The sequence below is a fragment of the Alosa pseudoharengus genome, unplaced genomic scaffold (assembly GCF_046254945.1).
Source record: "Alosa pseudoharengus isolate Yale_2024_CS ecotype anadromous, Long Island Sound unplaced genomic scaffold, YU_APseudo_1.1 YU_APseudo_1.1_scf_13, whole genome shotgun sequence".
NCBI classification, from domain to species: Eukaryota; Metazoa; Chordata; class Actinopteri; order Clupeiformes; family Clupeidae; genus Alosa; species Alosa pseudoharengus.
In genome coordinates, this window is record NW_027468598.1 from 29,205,716 (window position 1) to 29,229,756 (window position 24,041).

The window sequence follows — 24,041 nt, forward strand, 5'->3', positions numbered from 1 at the left end:
TAGTTTTAAAAGTTCAATAGTGAATTATTGTAATGAGGACTTTTATTTTGAAACAGTTGTGGGCAGTGGAAACAGTTGGCAGGAGTATTAAATAGTGCACAGTTGTGTCTATAAAGTGAGTAATTTCAGTGCAGAGTTCAGTGTGGTAATGGCTTTGGACTAAAAACTGTCCATCAGTCTTGTGGTCTGTGCTCTGATGGACAGTTCAAACATGTGCTGGGTGGCACTAGGGTTTTCAGGTGGAAAGCGGTCTCTGCTTTCTGTCATGTGAAAGACAGCTCAAAACTAAAGTGCCCACACTGCCACCTCAAAAGCTAAACGTTTTTTTATTTTTTTATCTTGCGGGCGGGTGGGCGTGTTCTCATGCAAGCAGCAGGAATGTCGGGACTGCACTTGTCTGCCGTACTGCCACTCAAATTGCCTGCTTTGCCTGCCCGCTTCTCGTTAAAAATGAATTGAATACTAGCGAGTATCGCTTCTCATGTGAAAAAGCCTTTTATGATGCTGGATGAAATCTACAGACATCGGGAGGTGTAGCCTTAGTGTCCTCCAAACTAGGCAGATGTGTGATGGTGGTGTTGCTAACTCTTTGCAGAGCCTTGTTGTCTGTTTTGCTGCTGAACTGTTGCCATACCACACGAGTATCCTGTAACTCAGGACACTCTTTATGGCGCAATAGTAGAAAGACACCATAAGCTGTTGTGACAGATCTACCTTCCGATAAGTTCTCAGGAAGTAAAGACATTGTTGTGATTTTTTTTTTTTTTTTACCAGTTAATTGGTGTATTGTCCATGTAAGAGATGAGATATGGGGACCCAGGAAACATACAGTAGAACTGGATTGAACTGATACAGTGGTCGGTGGTCAACCTGCTTCTTCCAGAAATCGATGATACATTTTTTTTTTCTTTTTTTGGAGTTGAGTGCCTAGTTATTCTCTGCGCCATTATGTCGGTCTCCAGACCTCCTCCCTGTAGACAGACTCGTCTCCATTAGCACGCAGCCCCACCACACTTGTGTCGTCTGCTCATTTTCATGTCAATATTCTCCCTCCTCCCTCTTTTCTCCTCCATCTTCTGTCCTAGGTCCTCTCCTTCTCTCTATCCCACTCTCTTCCTCTCTTTTTCTCCCTCTCTCTCTACCCCCCTCCCTCTCTATCCGGTCTCTATCCTTCTCCCCCCTCTCTCTCTCTCTCTCCCTCTCTCCTCTCTCTCTCTTCCTCTCTCCCCCTCTCTCTTCTTTTCTTTCTCTCCCTCTCTTTCTCTCCCCGTCTCCCTCTCTTCGCTACCCCTCTCCCCCTTTCTAAATCCTCTGTAGTTCTGAATGTAAAGTGCCTTCCCCTCCGTGAGCGTGAGTCAGCGGAGGGCTGTTCCGCCCGGTCTGTCCTGTCAGCATCCGCCTCCCGCACATCACAATAGCGTCATTAGCATCAGAATGAGCGCCGGGGCCGTTAGCGCTAGCGTGCCCGTTACGGCTAATCAAGTGCCGTCGCTTAATCTGCACGGCGGCACCCGCACACTCACTACAGGGGACTGCTGCGTGCCGCCCTCCCATCTCCCCTCGCATAATGATCCATCTCAGAGTGCTACAGTGCTCACAGAGCTTCATGGTGGAATCGAGGGCCGTCTACCCCTAGTCAACACAGAGAGAACGCGGAAGAGTTTTAATCCCCAAGCTATCCGGCTACTGAATGAGGACTGTAGCAGGAGCACAAGCATGTTGGAAACACTTCATGCACTTTAGACATGTTTTCTTCTTCTCTTGTTTATTTGTTTATTAACTTACACATTGCACAGCCATGGAGACAGTGGACAAAGCATTTCACTACATATACTCTGTGTAATTGTATGTATAACAGATACATTTCAATACATTTTAAATAAATTTAGCCTAGATACAGCTGTTTAACCTCTCCAGTGTGTGTGTGTGTGTGTGTCCTGCACAGTCAAGCAGGACTCCAATCACACCATCGGTGTTGAGTTTGGCTCCAGGGTGGTGAACGTCGGTGGCAAGACGGTCAAACTGCAGATCTGGGACACAGCTGGACAGGAGCGTTTCAGGTAAAGTCTTCTCATTGGCTGGCTATCGTCACTGGGCCCGCCTTTGTGCGATCTGATTGGCGGATGGAATTGGTAGTAAAACTCTGATTGGCTCTTTTGATCTGTCTGTAGGTCTGTGACACGCAGCTACTACCGTGGAGCAGCAGGAGCTCTGTTGGTCTATGATATCACAAGGTGAGAAGGGAATACACACACACACACACACACACACAATCACTCTCACACACCCACACACACACCCACAGTCACTTACACACACACGCGCACACACACACACACACACACACACACACACACACACACACAATCACTCTCACACACACACACACACACCCACAGTCACTTACACACACACACACACACACACACAATCACTATCTCACACACACACACACAATCGCTATCTCACACACACTCACACACTCACACTGCAACTCATGCACATCTCCCACTTGGATTTCTCAGAACTGCCTCTACCTGTTTCACATTCATGACCTAACAAAATCCGTCACATATATCATACTGTATATCCTGTCTCAACACCCCCCCCCCCCCCCCCGCCACACACACACCCACACATCCTGTCATGCAAAACACATACAAACCTGCACCTTGGTCTTTCACACTTGTCCCACACACACACGCACACGCGCACACACACACATTCACGCACACACACACTCATCATTGTGGTGAAATATTCATACAGAGACAGATTAACTCGTAGCTCAGTGTGTGTTGTGTGCACACACACACACACTCACTCAGACGTGACGTCATTGTGGCAAAATATCACACAGCGATAGATTAACTTGTAGCTCAGTGCGCGTTGCTCCATTGGCTGCTCACCCGAGCGTGGGGCAGGAAGGCTAACCTGAGGGAGCTGCAGGAGCCTGTGAGCATGCACACACACACGCACACACACATGCACACACACATGCACACGCACGCACACAATCACACACACACACACACACACACACACACACACAGACACACACAGACACGCACCAGCACACACACACACACACACACACTCCTCTGAGCCATTGAGCCACTGCATGTCCATCTGCACCCCCTGCACCAGATGTCCTGCTGGCAACCACGCACATACCAACATCCAGCCCCCTCATTGGTCGGCAGCATTCATCCTGGACCAATAAGAATGTCAAGTTCTGTTCTAGCTTTAGCCAGGTGGATATAGTGTATTGTGTGTCATTGCTACATCAATGTTATTTCCTCTCTGATGGAGGTTCTCAGTTGTTAAGGTGGGGATCCCTGTAGTATGACATGTTTCCTATCTACCTGACTGGACTCTGGCCGAACACACCTGATCAAGAGCATTATGGTTTGGCTGTGCAACGGTCAGGTGTTCTCATTGCAGGGATGGACAGAGGGCTTTCAGTGCAGGCCTGCTTGAGTTATTGAGGTGTGTGTGTGTGTGTGTGTGTGGTGTGTGTGGTGTGTGTGGTGTGTGTGGTGTGTGTGTGTGTGTGTTTGATTGCAGGCCTGCTTGTGTATCTTGAGTTATTGAACGCCTTGTGTGGACAAACGCCTGTGCTATAAACACACCTTGTCGGAGAGGTGATGCTCAGCTCCATTATACCATCCTGCTAAAGATGTGGAAAGTGTATGAGTGGACGGGTGTGTAGACGTTAGTCTGGCAGGTGTGATGAGATGTGATTGGGGGGTGGGGGGGTTGCGCTGATGACTGGGGTGCCTAGGAGGAGCGGGGGATAGGTGGTGGTAGTGTGTGTGTGTGTGGTGGGGGGGGGGGTAGTTGATGAGGCGTGTGTTGCCATGGCGCTGCTGTGGTAATAGAGATGGAGTCGTCGGCAGCGTGATGAAGAGTGACAGGCCTGTAATAAAATGTCATCTTGTGCCAGCTCTCTCTGTATGAGAGAGAGAGAGAGAGAGAGAAAGAGAGGGAGGAAGCAAGCAAGCAAGCAGAGTGGGAGGGAGGGCTAGTGTGGATTGAGAGAGACAGGCTGGGGAATTTGGCAGAGAGGCATACGCCCAGGCCCAAGATGGAGGGAGAGAGCACAAAGTGATGACAAAAGGCAAAGTGCTCACAAAGGGCCTGAAGGACAGGGAGAGTAATGCAGAGAGAGAGAGAGAGAGAATAGATGGAGGGCTAGATTGATGGAGAGAGTGCATGGAGGAGACGAGCAGAAGAGTGAGGCTGTGGAGAGGAGAGAATGGAGATGGCAGAAGAATGGGGTGACAGTGAACAAGTGATGGAGAAAACAAGAAAGAATGACTGAACTAGCAAATGAAGGAGGGATGGAGGACTGAGCCGAGGGGTTGTACATACTGCGTATGGGTGGAGGTCTGCATCGCTACATACATCCATGCTAACATCACTTTTTGGCAGACACACACTCGGCACAGGCTACACTGACTTAGCCACGCCTCGGTCGCCATGGGTACTAGCTCATGGTTGCCAGGGTGATCTGTGACTCAACCAAAACAAGCCCCAAGGAAGTGGGACGTTTAAAGAAAGGGAGGATTATGGTGGGTGTGTGTGTGTGTGTGTGAGAAAGATCTGTCTGCACAAAACAGTGATTCATTTGAATGAGACCATTCAAATAGCTCCATAGGAAATCATTTAATATTCTGTTTTATATGAATTGAGTGCAGTGTTCCCCTCTGTGACTGATCCTCTGGACACACTGTTTAATGTTATGGGCACTGCAGAATGGATGAACGCTGCAATGAGCAGCGCCTCAGCCAGGGGTTTGAGCTGAGTCCGACTAAATGGACATGTATTTAAAGTGCCAAATGCAGTAGATAAAAGTCCATCTTGAAGCTCTGAGATCAAGAGAGGTTAAGTAAGGATCCAGAGAGGATTTGGTCAACTCTGTTAAGCTTGTGATTAACTGGTGGTGTAGGTTGAGCTGATTTGTATTGTTTCTGGGTGGTTTGGTGGCTTAAAACCTGATATGCATATGGGCCTATTTTTGGGATTTTGCACAGCGTCTATTGTAATAGCTCCTGTGTCCTCATACTGTGACCTATCATCAAATGCCTGGTATCCCCTGAAAGCTGAGACCTTGTAGAATTTTTAGAAACTGTCAGAATGACTCTGTTATGTACTGTCAAGGTGCTACAGTAGCTGGAATATTGCTTTTTCTTTCAGGCGGTTATGTAAATCCCTGGAAATGGCCACATTTCAGATGTGAAAGTCCCTAAAAGGGCCACTGAAACACATCAGAGGCCCACTCCCAGGTGTTGTGAAGATAAATATCTAAGGAAATGTTTGTACAATGAAGTATGACCCCTTTAGAGCCATTTTTCTGTGGAAATGCTCAGCTGGTTCAACCTCCACGTTCTTCTTCTTTGCCTGTCTTTTCGGCATGTTTTCTGCTTTCTTCTTCTTCAAAAGATCCAAATTATCCTTGAATTTACCCTTGGGGATCAATAAAGTATCTATCTTTCTATCTAACTGTAAAAATTGCGACTGTATTCCTCTGACGAGCCGGTCGTACTAGTAAGCTATCGTTATGCACAACGAAGGTGGACTCAATTTCCCAGAGTTCCCCTCACCGGAGGTGGTTGTACCATACGTCATTCGAAAGGTCTACTCGTTGGCTACAAGACGATCTTTGAACCATCCTCGTAGCTTGTCATAGGCCAGAGCTATTGTCAATCAAAGCTAACTTATCCATTAGCCAGCTCGCATGGCTATCATGCTTCTAACACGTGTTTCTCGACAACGGTACGTCACACAAAGTTGTCACCGGTGTCTACGTACTCAGGAGAGCTTCCTGAACACGCTGAGTGGTGTGAATCCCGGCGATACATAGGATAAGCATACGAACTATGTGGTTTTCTGTCAGAGAAAAGTTATCGTTTGTTTTTTTACAAACTAAACGGTACTGTTTGGGTGGAATTATGCATCTTCTAAACGTAATGTCGACAAAACACGGTGGATATTCGGATTCTCGTGCTTCTTGTGAACAGTATGACACCAAGCATGTTGGGGTAGCCTGAAGCCCGGGATGTACACAAAGGCTGTAATGTGAGGAGACACGGTGGTGGTGGGGGCATTTGGAAACGTGACTAGTGATACAAATTGTAGGTTTTAGCCGTTCGGGATGGGTTTCATTCAGTCGACACGGATCTCAAATGAATCCTGAGGCTCATGGCTTTCCAATGGTGTATGCCATGACTATGTAGCTAGCACAATGACTCGGCTACGATATACTTTACATTGAGATTAGTGATTGAACGAGTGATTTGGGTCGATACCGACCCTGTGCTATGCAGAACAGGTTAAATCGTGTTTTTCGGAGGCGATAAGAATAGAACGATTTATTTGTTTATTTCTCACTCAGTCCATCTCTCTCTCTCCCACACACACACACAGCCGAGAGACGTACAACGCCTTGACCAACTGGCTGACGGATGCTCGCACCCTGGCCAGCCCCAACATCGTCATCATCCTGTGCGGCAATAAGAAGGACCTGGATGCTGACCGAGAGGTCACCTTTCTGGAGGCCTCTCGCTTCGCCCAGGAGAATGGTGACCTTTAACCCTTGCACTATTACCATGACAACACCACTTAGACAGCGGTCTACATTGTGTGTGTGTGTGTGTGTGTTTTTTTCCCCAAGTAAGTGCTTCATCTTTAAACTCTGAGAGGATTCTAAGTAGAATGCTTGAGAACAGCAATCATTTGTAGACCCATCTAGAAAATTATCTTAAGAGTGATGGGGCTTTCAGTGTGTCTGAGTAGAATAAAAGCCCTTGCACACACACACACTGTGTGTGTATGTGTGCGCTAACCTGATTGTGTGTGTGTGTGTGTGTGTGTTTGCGCTAACCTGAGTTGTCTGTGTGTGTGTGTGTGTGTGTGTGTGTGCGTGTGCGTGCTAACCTGAGTTGTGTGTGTGTGTGTGTGTGTGTGTGTGTGTGTGTGCGTGCGCTAACCTGAGTTGTGTGTGTGTGTGCGCTAACCTGAGTTGTGTGTGTGTGTGTGTGTGTGTGTGCTAACCTGAGGTGTGTGTGTGTGTGTGTGTGTGTGTGTGTGTGTGTGTGAGTGTGTGTGTGTGTTAACCTGAGTTGTGTGTGTGTGTATTAACTTAAGTTGTGTGTGTGTGCTAACCTGAGTTGTGTGTTCCATTCAGAGCTGATGTTTCTGGAGACGAGTGCTCTGACTGGAGAGAACGTGGAGGAGGCCTTTCTCAAGTGTGCTCGCACCATCCTCAACAAGATTGAATCAGGTCAGCAACCCTCTGTGTGTGTGTGTCTGTCTGTGTCTGTGTCTGTGTGAGTGTGTGTGTCTGTGTGTGTGTGTGTGTGTGTATGGGTTAGCACTTATTACACGGCTCTTTATAATGCTGCAGAATGCTCCACTCACTTGAATGGGCCTTCCCAACGTTCGGTGATCTGCTATTTCTCGATAACAGACTGTGCTAAGTATAACAGACGCTGTCAAGGAAAATGGGTTTTGTGCTTGATATTCACATCCTTCATATCATTCTGCACACAAGTAGTTCGGTCACTTCTTGCATTGGAACCTCATTCAAAAGTGAAAGAAGATGATGGATAGATAGATAGATAGATAGATAGATAGGGCATAAAAAAAAAATTTCTTGGGTTCCGGTTTCCGACCGACCCTGTCAATTTATGTGCGACCCAAATTTATTTTATGAGCTTGGGGAAGAAATAACACTAAATATATTAAATAAATCCACTAATAAAAGGCGAACTATAATTACATTAATTACCCCTTGCGTTATGTATAGGGATGAGCGTATTCTCTCTTTTACAAAGTAGCCTATGCACAGCTGTTCACGAAGACGATTGTTTTCATCACTTACCAAGGCACTCACAATTTTGTCCAAACACCGCAACTTTTTCGCAAATTTGACCAATCATCGTAGTTTCACCGTGAAATTTCACCTACCACAACAGTCCCTCGCGCAGAATATAGAGCCAGATGGCACACTTACTTCTGCACCTTTTGCATATGACACCAAAGACTGCCCTAACGTGTTCGTTCCTCTACACTTTTGATGACAATAAATAGAAGGCTAACATTAATGATCTGCTTACTTGCATCTCTCAACCTGGTGTTGCTAACCTAACTAGGCTATGAAAGTAAGTTAATTAAGGCCTACTTGGTTTACTGATTTTTGAGTAGGCTATGCAACCCATTGGCAAACGTTTACCTGGATATGTCCTTTTAGCTTATGTCATGTTTGCTAGCTTGTGGGCTTAGTTTGAGTAGTGCTACCAAAATCATAGAAATTAATAAAATTGCAAGACATTTACCTCTTCTATGATCCAAGAATGATCATTCGAGTTGTTTTTTTTAACATTTATTTTAACTAATGACATAGAAGACATTCCCAATTGCATCCACATATCGTAATGCACTATGCAAAAAGTGATTTACACTCGTAGCCGAACACAGTGAGATGCAAGCCTTCCAATCCACTCAGAAATGTACTTAGGCTACTCTCACCTTAAAGGGGCAGGCAGTCAATTAGACGTACACCACCAATGTAATGACATTAAACAGAAGTGTAGTCAAATAGTTTAAATCAATATGAAATTACTAGATACTTACTTGGCTATTAGTAATTATGCAGGCCACAGACTATGAATTATTAAAAAGATATGAACTTAATATGAATTACAAAATATATGAATGTATTGAAACATATGACATGATGCCATCTCTTTAGGTGACTGTCTTTTTTGGACAGTTCTACTATAATGCTTTGTGAATGACCTCAGTCAAAGCATTTTCACAAATAAAGTAGGCCTACTTTGATTTTCTGTAATCCTTACTGTTTACCTTTGATTATCCTTTTTAATAAGCATCAAGATTATCAGTGTGATTTTGGTCTTACTAACCTTAATTGCCCTAAATTTAAACTATTTTTGCAATTTTCACTTCCTCCCGCAATTTCTCCACAAGAAACAGCTAAAATCACTGCAACTTCCATCCAGGCATTTTAGGTCGCAACAGTCTCAAAAAACCTCGCGAAATCCTGGTGGGATTGATTTTCTACCTATCCCTTACTGCCACTGGGAAAAAAAAAAAAAAAAAAAAAATCCCTACCGACCCATGGCCTCAACTGACAACCAACAGGAACCAAACCTTTTTTTTTTTTTATGCCTAGATAGATCCATCCATCCATCCCCAAGGGGGAATTGAAAGAAGAGACTTGATCAGCTGTGTTTTAAAGAATGTTTGATTAAACTTCAGCGTGTGTTGCCACAATGAAACGGTAACACATAAATATAAAGAGTTTATTTTTTTCGTTTTGGCAAGTAGCTGTGTAATAAGCAGGATAATGTATAGAACGCCGATCATTATCAGAAAATACGTCCCTTCAGGACGAAGTCCTGTTCGCCCTGTCGGGGCTTATTTTACGATGACCCTTAATGACCCGTGTTCTATCATCCCTTACATGTGCATTTGCTGGACCCCAGCTAGCTGGACCCCAAACTGATGGGTTCTGATTGTGAATTTGCATTTGTTTTGTATAGATTAAACAGGCTTTGGTGTCCACTGTGATAGTATGTTTATGTTAATTGTGTGTGTGTGTGTGTGTGTGTGTGTGTGTGTGTGTGTGTGTGTGTGTGTGTGTGTGTGTGTGTGTGTGTGTGTGTGTGTGTGTGTGTGTGTGTGTGTGTGTGTGTGTGTGTGAGTGAGTAGGCGAGCTGGACCCTGAGCGGATGGGTTCTGGTATCCAGTACGGCGACGCGTCCCTGCGGCAGCTCCGGCAGCCCAGAGGCTCTGCAGCGCAGACCAAACAGCAGTGCAGCTGCTAGGGGCCGGACCCCACACACACACCCCTGCCCCACACACACACCCCTACAGGTAAGCACGCACGCACGCACGCACACACACACACACACCTGCCCCACACACACACCCCTACAGGTAAGCACACACACACACACACACACACCCCTTCCCCACACACACACCCCTACAGGTAAGCACGCACACACACACCAACACCGCACCTAGAGTTAAGCAAAGACACACATACACACACATAGAGAGAGAGACAACATTAACTTTCTTGCATCCTCAGTTACACCTCAAAATAGCATCTGTAGCATCTGAAGTCTGCAGCATCTCCACTCATTACACACTGCACACACAGCACCTACTGCTATTGTGCAGACACACACACACACACACACATACAGCACCTATAGCACCTACTGCCATTATGCTCACACACACACACACACACACACACACACACACACAGCACCAACTGCCATTATGCAGACACTGATATCTGTAGCACAGAACACATATATTAACGTCTCTCTCTCACACTCGCCTTCCTCCCTCTCTCTCTCTCTGCCCCCCCCTCTCTCTCTCCTCTCTCTCTCTCTCTCTCTCCCTCTCTCCCCCACTCTCCTCCTCGTAGCCTTGTCCCATGTGTTTCTGGGTTTGGAGGCCGCCCTCTCTCCTCTGTGACCCTCACACACCCAAAAACATCTGGACGACACTGTTCCCATGACGACCGTCAGCTCCCTGTGACCCCTGACCTGTGGTGAGAGCCAATCAGCAGGCTGGCTCAGCCCCCCTGTGGAAGGACATTGGTTTGATGCTGGCCGGGGGGAGGGACTAGTAGAGGCTCCCCACTACAACCTTCTCCTGTGATTTCATGCAACACACACACACACACACACAAATATAGAAATGCACTATACACGTCAACACACGTACACACTCCATGACAAACAAAGACACATCAATGTCTCCATAAAGGAAAGAGATGCACTGACACACATTATTTAGACATGTGTACACATGTGTACACACACACACACACACACACACACACACAAACATACCGGTTACAGACACCCAGACACAAATGTGCTCACACTCACCATCATCATCATCATCATCATCAGAAACGGAGGATTTAGCTACAGTGGTGTCTGTACATGACCACACACACACACACACACACACACACACACACACACACACACACACACACACACACTCACTCTTAACCTTCTCACGCAAAAGGCAGCTTGTGTGACTTAACCACTGCAGCTTGTCCTGTTCCGGATCCGTTGATTGAGGTTATGAATTCTCTCCACCTAGCTCCAATCACACACCTGTTTCCGAGTCTCAAACACTCTGTCAGGTCACATCACATAATGTGACATCAGGTCAGATGAGGTCACTTCCTCTCCTAATGTCCCTCCCCCCTCCCTTTCTCCCTCTCCACACTGCAGAGGATGTGATTGTGATTGGATGTAGACTCTAGTTGATATTGTGTGTGTATATATATTTAATCAGATATATATAGATATACTGTATCATTTCAGATGATTTGTGATGACTAATTAAAACACACACACACACACACACACACACACACGCAGGTGGTAGCTAAAAGTCTGGAACAGATCAGGTTGGATCAGGCCCAGGTCTTTTTCACAGCTGTCTGCTATCTGGGGGTCGACCACCAAAAGGGAATTCCTCAGTCTGGCCCATATAGGGAAGCCCTGCTGACAAGCACAAGGAAGGGGCAGGGGGGGTATAGCCCTCTGCCCTGTCTCCACAGTTGCCCCAGTTGTCCTAGTTTACCCCCGACCACCAGAACCGCAACTCTTACCCCCGCTGCGCTCCAGCCGTTTGTTGTGTCTCTCTCTGCGTGTCCATGGAAACGTTCTCTGCCAGGGGCCGTCCACCACCAGGCCAGCGAAGGGCAAAGCTAGCAGCAGACACACACGCGCACTTTGACCTTGACTAGGACCAGCTAGAATCAAGCCTCTGTTCCTCTACTGAACCCTGTTAGCGTTAGCATCCTGTGCGTTTCCCTCTGACCCTTCTGCCATCTGCCCCAGCATCAAGGCTAATCAGGCTAACGTGGCTAGCAGGCCTGCCTGATCGACCCACACAGGAACCCATCTGTTGCAGATCCGGTCTGAATTAGGGGCTGGGTTTGTAGAAGAGTGGACTGTCATCTGAAAATGTTAGAGGGGTAGACGGTACGTCACTAGACTGAGGTGTGGCGTTGCACCTGCTAACTGAAAGACTGAGAGGGTTGAGTTGTGTGAAATGTGTGATCGTTAATTGACTGATGTTCAGTAAGCCTCAGCTTATAGATGTAAAGTCCAGGCACATGGGAAATCAGTGTTGTCGGCCATGATGTGTTGAATTGGCTGCAATCTCTCCACTCTAGACATTTTACGTATGTATGCACGAGTGGGGTCCCTTAAGTTATTTCGCTCGAAACCGAAATGTACGTCAAATTAACCTTAAATATTGTATTGATGCGGATGCATTCCCTATGTAGAAACAATCCTGTGTGTGTGTGTGTGTGTGTGTGAGAGTAGATGTGGATACATCTCTATGAAGGTTTGAAGGGGCACAACCGGCCTTTGGTAACAGAAGCTTCTAGAAATAATCTTGCCCTGATCTGCTCTAGGGTCAGCTGTAACCACAGTTACAATCCCAGACCCTTACATCAGCTGTACTGTTTCAATACATACACACACACACACGGGTAGGTTTTAGCAGTTTTGTTCTACACGCATGCGCACACGCACACACGCACACGCACACACACACACACACACACACACACACACACGAGAATGGGTTTTAGCAGTTTTGTTGTACACACACAAACACACAAGGGTAGGTGTTAGCAGTTTTGTTGTACAGACATGCATACACACACACACGGGAATGGGTTTTAGCAGTTTTGTTGCACACACACACACACACACACACACCTACACTTGGACCCCTGTTACCTTTGCTGTGCCCCATTTGACTGCCTACAGATGGTTCCCATTTCAGTCTGTGTCTTTTTAAAGGAAACTAAGTCTCTGTGGTGTGTGATATACCCCCATTTTATTTAGATTTTGGTTTCTTCCTCTGCAAGTGCACTTTTTGATTGTTTATATATACTGTACCTACAGAAGAATTGTACAAATTTCTAGTAATTTAAATATATGGCGACCTACGGGAGGAGAGTCTATAGAAGTAATCATTCCTTACTAAAGAGCAACTGAGGAGGATTTTTTTTTGTTTGTTTGTTTATTTAGTTGTTTAATTCATCGTGGTTGGTTGCTTGAGGCCTGTGATTGGCCAAACTATATCACCAACAAATTACACCACCACAAATTAAGCACGTGGTTTAGTAATACACCTGGGTAAGTTACCGCAGAGTATGTTGTAAACCCTCCTAATTGAAGAGCGCCGACTTCATCCTCCCTGCAAAACTAAGCCATGGTGCCCTTCTTTTAGGAGATTTACCACTTACTCAGAGTTAGCCTGCACAGGTTTGCCGCTAAACCATAGACTTGGAATACCCTCCTGGTGGCCTGTTTTGTGCTGATGTTAATGTTTATGGCTATAAGAATTTTGTTACGGATGACTGAAGCTTAGAAGGTCTCTCTGCCGAGTATGATAAACACTCTTCTGTATTTTCCTGTTGATTCAGTACACATGTAACAGTGGATGTGATCGTCCGTTGTTTATAAACTGTCAACTGTTTCCTTGAACAGTCTGTATTAACAGATTAGCTGAGATAACATGCTTTAGGCAATCACCGCTGATGTGTGGCCGTTACACCAAAACGGTTTACAAGACTTGTTGCTAAAAAAAAAAAAAAAAACACTGCATCTTTTAACTGTACAGTGAAAGCCACAATTGGCTTCATTAAAGTGAATGTTTTTAAGTTTGATTCTTTCACCAACCCAAATGGCAGTTTAGTCTCGAGACCTAGCCAGGTAAGAACCAGCATCCATCTGGGTTCCAATGAGAAGGAGAGGCCCGAGGCACTGCACAGAACCTCAGTTGTTGCTTAGTAACCAGCATGATTCATTCATCTACAGATGCTGTATATCTGGAGTCATGTATGCTGTAAATAGGATTGATTCTATATGTTGGGTTGTTCAAGGGGAGGGTGCTTGACTTGATCTGATTTTGTTTTAAAGATGGACATTAAGTAAACTTTGCTTGGTTTTTAAAAAAAAAAAAAAAAAAAAAGTCTTCTCTGGTTATTGTGTGTGTGTGTGTTTGTGTTTTCATGGATTGAAGCATCAAGTCCCATGATGGAATACTTACTACTACGTTTTGCAAGCCCAGAAACACACATTAGTTGTACGCACTACTGTTGGTGAAAAAGCCAGTAAGAGGATCTCTGCTAAACTGACCGTAGAGTTGTGGTCTCTCAGCTGCTAGGAAAAGGTCATAACTCAAGGTTACTAGGTCTTGGGTCAACAGGGCATTTTCCAAGAAGTGGGAAGAGAGCAAGATCGTACAACAGGAGCAGTCGTGTACCTTCATGTGCGTAGAGCGCCATTCTCCACTTTTAGTATTTAAGTTATTCAAATAAACAGAATGTGCTTTATCTTTGACACAAAACAAAAGATATCGGAGAAGAGATATTCACATCCATTCACTGCAAGCAGGGTGTGTCAGGAGTCAGTAAAAGTGTGTGTGTGTTTATTCTGTGGTATTAATGTCTGCAGATGACACAGATGGATTACTACAGCACAGATGTGTGTTACATGAGCAGATGTATCGATTAGGTCATCAATCCCTCCTGTGACCTCATAGGGGAGTTGTGGTGCACTCCCAGGCATTTTTACCCACCGCCACTAGGTGGCAGTACACCATTAAACACTAGCACCAACACCCTTCCCTTTACATACAGAAACCTATGAGACAATTAAATCCACTAAGATGGAAATGAAAACAAAATCAGGACTGTTACTGACACATTACATTTTATTCCTTTTAAGTACTTCATCTGTTTTTGAATATATATGTACATAGATAGGGATGTCAGTGGCAACAACACAACAGACACACGTTTACTCTGTGCACAAGTTGACCATTGAAACACCAGCACAATGCATAATAGATGGGACATTAATGCATAAAAAAAAAAAAACAATACAAGAAAGAATCAACTGATCACATACGCTTTTATAAAACTGAAGACCGGTGTCATGCCAGTAACTTGAGAAAACACCAGCTCTGATGATGCGAGTAAACCGGCGGTTGCCATGGTGGCGACGGCAGCATCCTAAAGTGGAGTGCTGTGGACAAAACTCTGCTAATGAGCCGCACTGGTTGTGTCTTCTGGCCCACTAACATCTCGGACTTTACTCGTCGCTACGCTCCATGATGTGGCTGGGTAGTAACGGCCAGACACTGCAGAGGGGTGGACTACACAGCAAGCAGACTGGCTTACCCAGGACACTTAGGGGAGTAATTGCTTATCTCTTTTTAAAAAAAAAAAAAACACTACAGCAAGCAACTATTGTTTCAGAAGTGACGTGTTCTTTTGAGATCACTTAAGATCTTCTTACTTCGAAAAGCCAGTAGCTTTGTAGTATAACCCAGAGGATTTTGTGTCGGTTCTATACAATGTTTGTTTTTGAGGCCTGTAGTCTCAATCATAGCCCAATCAGAATGATCATAATTAGCTCGTTTGGTTCATCATATCATTGGACCATGCCCATTTTGAGAAGACAAACTAGATACACTACAATGGCTGTCCTAAGCGCAACTACAGGTTTGCTTGTAATTACTAATGAACCTGCTGTATATGCTGTTTGTGACATTTGACATTTGATGACATAAGTGCTACAGCCAAAAACAGACTCAGGCAGCCTATGTGTGTGTGTGGGTAGTTTTGTCAAAACCACACAAATCTACCATGTGAAAATAAAAAAAAACATGGCAATTATTTCTCTGCCCAGTGCTTGCTTCTGTAGACTCTGGAAGTCTGGGCTTGGGAGTCCACAATTGCACAATTGGTGGGCAGACAGGAGACTGCCCAATCTAAGAGTGGCTTTCCCACTGAATGGATAGAGGGGTACGAAGCAGATCGACTAGACAGACTTGGAATGGTGAGGGGTTACAGAGCTTAACAGCGCTGTAATGGTCTCTTTGATTTCATACATCACTCACACCATCAACATCACGCATCCTACACACATACGCAATACAAAAAACAAGAAAAAAAAAAGAAAAAAATAATACCTTCACAGTACTGCAATAATCATGAAGCACAATAGATCACTTGATATTTTTCTAGTCATTTACTAACGCTACTGTTCTTGTCGAGTGGTGGTTATCATGAAACCACGTTACGAGTAAAATAGTGTGTTGCAGCACCAAACTGTTCAGCCTCCAGGTTGTATGATTTCACCCTTGTAAAAAAATAGTGCCCAAACCTCTGGTTTTACCATCCCACCCAAATTCCCATATATGTGCCGATGTGTCTGCAAGTAATAGGACAACATTGCCTTCCATTAAAATCATGTTGGTTGATGCTGAACCAATCAGACCACACACAGAGATGTGAAAAAAATAAATAAATTCTTCCCGGCTGGTAACCTTTGCTGTAATTGTAGCAAAAGCTCACTGTAATACTGACCTCAGTAAAGGCTGCTTTTGCATATAAGACACCGAAGATTTGGGATTTGGGCTGAGAGAGCAGATTACTGGCAGTCGACACCCATGGTGTTGCTTGTTAAGCCTCTATGGTAGTGCTGACGACAGAAACATTTTTTTTTTGGGGGGGGTGGACGTGTGTGCGTGCCTACCTGCCGCTCACAGCGTGCGTATTCTCATGAGAATGATCCAAAACAAGGAAATGCATGTGGATGAACATGTGGCAACTACAGAGGGTGGGCTTCTAATGAACAGATAATAAAGGAGATGAATGGAAACAAACACACACACACACACACACACACACAGAGAAAACCCACACATCTTCACAACATCAGTTTAGATCAGCTAAGTGCTATGCAGCAAAGATGTCCACCCACGCACTGCATTAGGCGTCCTGAAAATTCCCCAAGCCTCAGAGTCAGCACTGGCAGGCCTGAAGTCCAGTTGTGGTCTTCTATCTTTGCAGCACAGCACCCAAATGTACACACATTCTCTCTCTCTCTCTCTCTTACTCACACACACACACACTCACACACACACCGACACACACACAAACACACATTTAGAAAGGCTAAACAGCCTGCTCCATAGAATGTCAAACTAGGTAAAGTTGCGTTCAGGTGATGAGATACCACTTCACACGTCATGTGTGCATGCGAGTGGGACGCCCCATCACCATGGAGACGGACATGTGAGCGGGCCGGCCGGCAGGCTCTGGACGTCTACTCGAGAGACTGGAGCATAAGGAGCTGCTTCAGCACCTTGGTCTGGCTGGTCTCCCGGATCTCACCGGCCAGGAACATCTCGTCCACCACCGTGTACACCTGACACACAGGAGGGCAGAGATGCATGGGGTCACAACACACACAAGCGCAATTATATACAAAATCTCATGCACCACTGTGTACACCTGACACAGGGGAGAACACTTTGGGATCAGAGACACACAAGCAAAAAACAAACACACACACACACACAACAATGGTCAGAGGGTTTGGGGTTCACACAGAACACTCTCTGTTGTTTGTCTCAAAGAACCCTGGAAGACTACACTTTTGAATGCTTTTATTTGGATCTAAAAGGCAAGCAAGGAAAACAAGATCCAAATACTCTGAGAAGAGTCATTAATAAGGTGACCGGTCTACACACACACACACACACACACACACACGAAGACTCCTCTCTCTACTACAAAAAGACTGCTACACTTCTTTACACATCTCTCTTTCCTTACTGCAAGTCTGCTGAGAGATTTCTTATTGTGCTAAACGAACAGGATATATGGCACCACTATTCCTCAGAGTGGAAGACTGACAGTTCCAGATGCCAAATAACAACAACTTCACAAACTCGGATTCATTCACTCTCATATAGCGCACAAAGCCGTCCTTTGTCAGGTACGAACAGAAGGCTCATAGACGCAAGACAATCACTAGCCGTCTCTCGAGCAGGCAGCTGCACCTGTGACTGTTGTGATAGTCAGTTTAGGCAAGCTGAAGTAGCTGTAGCGCTCTCTCTCTCTCTCTCTCTCTCTCTCACTCACTCACATATCCGCTCTCTTCCTCCTCGCTGTCGCTTAAACAAGGCATGCTACTCGTGGGGTCGTTCTGGTTCACAAGTAGGTGGCTTGCAGAAATAGCAGCCGCAATTAGACAAGCAGCAGCTTCGGGGTAATTACCAAAGGCGGCTACTAATTGCTTACCGTTTTCTCTTAAAGAAGTTCCTCTTTTTTTTTATGTCCAATCTCTCCCACACAAACCTGACGCAGTTAAGCTTAATTGACTGACTGACTGTAATTAAACATAAAATGCCTGCTACCATGGCAACACTTTATTAGCATAAACAGAGTAGGGTAGGATAGAGAGGAGCAGTAACTGTTTATGAATAGCAGGTTCCTTGAATGGTCTTGTCTATTCTCATTTACATGTGAAAGCTGCTGTATGAATTTCAAAAAATGGCAGACCAAACAATCAGGCTTATGATGTCTTAAAGAGCTTATTGCAAAGTTTGCATAGTTCACAACTGGTAATTTTCAGTTCCAGCCATCTTAAACTTCAAAAACTGGCAGGTTCGTATTGTGATCCCACTGTGAATATTAAATGCAATTTCACTTCATTCCTAGGCTACGTCTTGGAGAGAATGACCAGAAATAGAACTGTCAGTCAATGTAAACCAAGCAAATCAGAAATGCATATCTGACACAATAGATGACAAAACTACTAGAATTTTTGACCCGACTGGCATTTCTTTCATCCCCTATCAATGTGAGTGCAATATATCGAAAGAACCATTACACATGGATGATACAACACACAAACTTAATACTATTGAGTGGTGCAGATCTCAACAGCAGTAGAAAAACATACCTTGTAGAAGTTGAAGACCAGGTCCAGTTCGCACACATTGTGGAAGTACTCATTCAGTACCTACAGGACAGAAAACAAGAAGAGAAAGCCCGTCAGGCTGAAGAAAGTACTCAGGCCTCCTTCTGTCTGTATGACTCAGACAGCTGGCTGTATGGGAAACATGCTTGTCATCAACCCGGCCAAACTATGAGTGCCTCAGTCACAACAGGAAGTCTTGGCCCACTCTGTGCCAGGGACCTCATGCAGAACCACTAGTTTACGGGGTTTTGCAGTTCTGGGTCTCTCTAGGGAGACTAGCGGCTAGCGCACTGACCAAACCAATTGGATGTGCAGTCTAATTAGGCAAACAGTGGCTAAATGATAGTGGGGGACGTGTCTACTTTGAAATTGAAACGTTTTTGTGTATTATGGAAAATTTTAATGGTAACAGCTCCATGTTTGTTCACAGAGAACCATCATTTACAGGTGGAGCCCACAAATCTGGTGAATGGCTGTTGATATTCAGCTCCAATGTCCACCCCTCCCCATACATCCGAAGCAACATGCTTATTGCCTGGGATTGTTAATGGCTCATTCCAACATGTCCCAGATACTCTGAACTGAACAAAGTGTATCCAGAACTTTTTTTTTTTTTTGGGGGGGGGGCTGAACCATTAAACCAGTTCCTGAACCACTGAGCCATTTTGGTCTCTGTTTGCCGAGCTGACCTGTTCTTCACTGACCCACCACCTCCCTCTTTCTGGCCAGCGGGACTGAATGCTGCGGATGCACATAGGCTTGAAGCCCTATCTCTGACCTCAGCTATGCTACTCTACCAAGGAGACGGGGGGAGGGATGTTTTGATGAATGGTCAGAGGAAGTGCCGGCATTCCGGGTCACTGTGCTCCCGAACTCCGAGCATGGTTTTCCCTTCGCAGCAACTTTCAGACCAGTCCAAAACTCCCATACACTCACTCTCTCTCTCACTCACACACACACACACGCGCACACACACACACACACACACACACACACACGCACCCTTGTGAGGCCCTCATTGTTTCACACAATCACTGGTGTTATGCTTACTATCCACAACTTTCTATTCAAAGCTATGTGGCAAGGACTATTTTATCACAGACATTGTATACTGTGCTGCCTGAGTTCAAGAAAGCACAAAAACAACGTACTGACTTGAGGTTGCAATTGAGATTAGAAGTGACATGCCATAAAAAGTACTACATAAGCAGGTATGTTACACCTGTGACCTCGGGCAAAGAGGGATGGTGTAAAATCTTAATTTCCTTGTGGGCTGCAAAATTAGCCTTTAGGTAGGAGGGAAGGACATGTTTGTCGGCATAGATCACAACAGATGACAAACATAGGACAGGGCATATTTCTTAGCACATTCGGTGCACTGTCTTTCCTTAGATGACCAAGTGCATGAGGAACACCACAACAATCTCTCACCTCCACAAAATTATGGATGCCCTCCAGGTAGGCCAGGTTATTATCTGTGACGTCCACACAAATGCAGAAATACAAACCAGCATATCGCCTGTAGATGATCTTGAAATTCCTGAACTGCAGAGACAAACACATAAAATAAAGAAGGGAAACGATGAGTACCGGTAAGTATGTCAGAATGTGTAAATGGAAGATTTGCTACACGTACAGAAATTCTAATTAGAGAAAGATCACGCAGAAATTTACAAATGGGCATCTATACTTCATGTGACCCAGGTGTGTTCTCCCCGTTTTAATCATACCTCCACAAAGTTGGTGTGTTTGGCATCACGAACGGTCACCACCGCATGCACTTCCTCGATCAGCTTCTGCTTCTCGTCGTCATCAAACTGCATGTACCACTTGGCCAACCGAGTCTTTCCTGCGCGGTTTTGGATCAGGATGAAGCGGATCTGCAATGTTAAATCGAGGATAACGTTAGTCGGTTTCTTCTTCATAAAGGTCATATGAGTACATCACATGACTACGTTAGCTGTCTTGCTAAACTGATGTTGGAAAGGTCCCCAACACTGCACAAAGCCGCACACCCGTTATACCATCCGTCACATCATTCAAGACAATATTGTTATTCCTTGAAATCTCTGACACTTTATGTAAACTACAAATCAGCGTAAAGCTAGCGCTGGATAGCTTGATAGCTAACACCACAGCTAAATCAGCTGACTAGCCTGCACATCCACAATGAATCAGTCAATTAATTTCTAACACTTTAGCTATGGCAAAGATATTAAGCGACACACAAACGTAACGCTCACATGAAGGAATGCATGTAGTATGACCTAGTGCACTAACGTTACAACTCCAATTCTTAATGTTTCCCCACTAGCATTATCTTCACCTAACGTTGGCTGCTAGTTGTCGTAGCTAACGTTGCATTGCATTATGTTAGCTAGCACTATGGAATGCATCGACACCAGCCACGATTAAATCTGGGACATAGTCATGGCCAATTTATTGTTATTGAGGAAAGTCTGTTTTCTATGAACGAATAACTTCACTTACACCCAACTTCACTTACACCCAAGCAAGAAGAAAATTGATAGTGGATAAGCTCCGCTCATTAACAAGCTAACGTTAGCTTTGCGGCGAAAAGCAGATCAACATTAGAGCCATGCTAGCGTGCTAGGCAGATTAGGTTAGTTCAGCGATACCTTCTTATATAGGCTTATAAGAGTAGACAACGTACCATTTTGTCAATTTATTGATGTACTTCTCTTCTGTTGTGTGATGAAAACAACGTTTTTAGTATGAATGGTCGGTTGAGAAAAACACTTCCCCGACCCTCTGCTTCCCCGCTATCCGACGCCGTCCGTCCAACAGGATGTGTTTGGAAGGCCCCAGTAGTCGGAGATGGACAATGTAGTTGTTCAAATTCCAATCTGCTGAACTCCTTTCCATTTCGAAACTACAAGTCCCAGTATGATTTTCATTTTGCAGTGAAAATGTAATGACGTAGCCACTTTTCTCGGGCTAGGTTGGGCAGAGGAAAATAAAACTAATTGGGATTTTCATGTAGCAATATTACCTTAAATATTACTCAGAAAAGCCACTCATAAAAAAAAAATGATAATAAATACAACACAAGCCTAACTGATGAGATTTCTATTAAAATGTATTGAATCACACCCTTTGTTTTAACATGCTTAAACCATGCATTGCTTTGCTTTTTACAGTTTCTTTATTGTAGCCTAACTTGTTATTTTAAAAGTTTTAGATATTGTAGTGGAAGAGGAGTTTCTAATATCTAGAGGGGGTAGGCTATTAGCGCTGGTAGAAATAGAAATAGAATTGTCACTACATTAATATGGCATATTCTGTAACCGTCAGCTATAAAATCATTTATGAGTGTCTATGTGTCAAGCTTATCATCTTCACCGACCAAAATAAAATTCACAGGTTCTAATGCATTTTAGTAAGAAGATGGCAGATTTTTTAAGCAACAGTAAATCTGTATGTATGTTGACCAACTACACTTTGTGAAATGTTTTCACAGGAAACCAGGATTGATATATAATTGTGATGGTGCATGATCATAAAGATAAAGACACTATCAGCCAACCAGACAATGCACTAGAGTTCTGTGGACGGGATTGGAAACTCTGCAAACATGTTATAGAAAGCCTTTTTACAGCATTGACAACTATATTGCCCAAAAACACCAGTGAGATGACTATCAAGGACAACTCCTGTCTTTTAGTTACCCTAACAAGTTACCCTTCTTACCACTGCTTTAATTAAAAAAGTAATAATCAAAATATAGGCCTATACATTCTGCCATTATAGACATGCATTGCAAATGAACAAGTAACAGAGTCCGCTTTGCTTTTCATCAGCAGCTGTTTCCACAGAGTCAGGACCCTTGGTTTGTTTGGTGTGCCAGAGATTAGGCTATCAACCGCAGAACATTGTCCAGACGTCTTGGACAGCTTTTCTGCACATTTTCAGAGGTTGAGATGAAGGGGTGGAGACGTTGAAGAGAGAGAGAGAGACACAGAGAGTGTGTGTGTGTGTGTGTGTGTGTAAGAGAGAGAGAGAGTAAGAGAGAGAGAGAGTGTGTGTGTGTGTGAAAGAGAGAGAGAGAGAGAGAGAGAGAGTGTGTGTGTGTGTGTGTGTGTGTGAAAGAGAGAGAGAGAGGGGGTGTGTGTGTGTGTGAGAGAGAGAGAAAGAGAGTGTGTGTGTGTGTATGCGTGTGTGAAAGAGAGAGAGAACGAGAGAAGGAGAGAGTGTGTGTGTATGTGTGTGTGTGTGTGTGTGAAAGAGAGAGAAAGAGAGAATGTGTGTGTGTGTGAAAGAGAAAGAACGAGAGAGAGAAGAGAGAGAGAAGGAGGTGGTGGCGGGGAGGTGGAGAACTATGATTGTTGGGAGATTGCACAACTGCACAAGGCAAGAATGTGGTGACCCCTGGGACATAGAAATATTTCAGCTGAACTCTGGAGGTAGGAGGGAGTTTGGGGGAGGGTAGACAAGATGGGTTGAGGGGAGGGAAGGGGAGGGCAAGGGGGTGGCGCACACTACTCAAGCCTGCATGGGTGCAGCCTTAATGCACTTTGGTCTGTTCACACCAGCATCCACACAGCCTTGTGGCTGATGTGGTCCGATAAAAGTTAATGAACTGATAAACAAGAAAAACTGAAGCGAATGGCTATGCTATTGTTAGCCATGCTATTGCTAGCCTGTGAGAAACCCATTCAAAAGAGTGTTTGGGCCCCAGCTGTGGCGCAACTGACTGGGGCACCTGCACCATACGCCGGCGACCCGGGTTTGATTCCCGCCCCGTGGTCCTTTCCGGATCCCACCCCGACCCTCTCTCCCACTCACTTCCTGTCATTCTCCACTGTCCTATCAAATTAAAGGCATAAAAAGCCCAAAAAGAAATTTAAATTTTTTTAAAAAAAAGAGTGTTTGAATCAAGGCCTGTATGTGTAGCATGGCCTTTCCCCTAATAAATAGAGGCGGTTGGTTGTGCATACTACATGGCTATACCGCTCCAAAGGATCTGGGCCTAGTCAGGAGTGAACCTGGATCCGGTTACCTCTGTCATTCCATGGCTGTTGTTTTATAGCCGTGATTCATGGGTGTGCCCGCACGGGTAGTCTTGCAAACAGCACTGCCCTATTTATGAGAAGGTAAAGAGGAAGCCTGTAAAACAAGTGTAGATTAAAATGGAACTTTGACCCCTTC

The 24,041-nt window shown here is 44.8% G+C and overlaps 2 protein-coding genes across 2 annotated transcripts in view; one reads left to right on the forward strand and one right to left on the reverse strand.

Moving 5' to 3' along the window:
* The window catches only part of rab4b (RAB4B, member RAS oncogene family), a 22,499-nt gene extending 8,453 nt beyond the window's left edge, over positions 1 to 14,046 (forward strand). The window contains exons 3-8 of the mRNA XM_076282784.1: positions 1,946 to 2,060; positions 2,172 to 2,234; positions 6,430 to 6,584; positions 7,190 to 7,285; positions 9,736 to 9,900; positions 10,469 to 14,046. Coding sequence (XP_076138899.1) covers positions 1,946 to 2,060; positions 2,172 to 2,234; positions 6,430 to 6,584; positions 7,190 to 7,285; positions 9,736 to 9,851 — 545 coding nt within the window. The 3' untranslated portion in view covers positions 9,852 to 9,900; positions 10,469 to 14,046. The remainder of the gene's footprint in view (positions 1 to 1,945; positions 2,061 to 2,171; positions 2,235 to 6,429; positions 6,585 to 7,189; positions 7,286 to 9,735; positions 9,901 to 10,468) is intronic.
* Positions 14,047 to 14,790: 744 nt separating this feature from the next.
* On the reverse strand, positions 14,791 to 21,690 carry ap2s1 (adaptor related protein complex 2 subunit sigma 1). Its single transcript, XM_076282787.1, has 5 exons — positions 21,547 to 21,690; positions 20,603 to 20,752; positions 20,304 to 20,417; positions 18,855 to 18,914; positions 14,791 to 17,312 (listed from the first exon to the last, which is right to left on the reverse strand). The coding sequence occupies exons 1-5, from the start codon at positions 21,547 to 21,549 to the stop codon at positions 17,211 to 17,213; spliced, it is 429 nt and encodes a 142-aa protein (XP_076138902.1). The 5' UTR covers positions 21,550 to 21,690; the 3' UTR covers positions 14,791 to 17,210.
* Between the last annotated feature and the right edge of the window lie 2,351 nt (positions 21,691 to 24,041).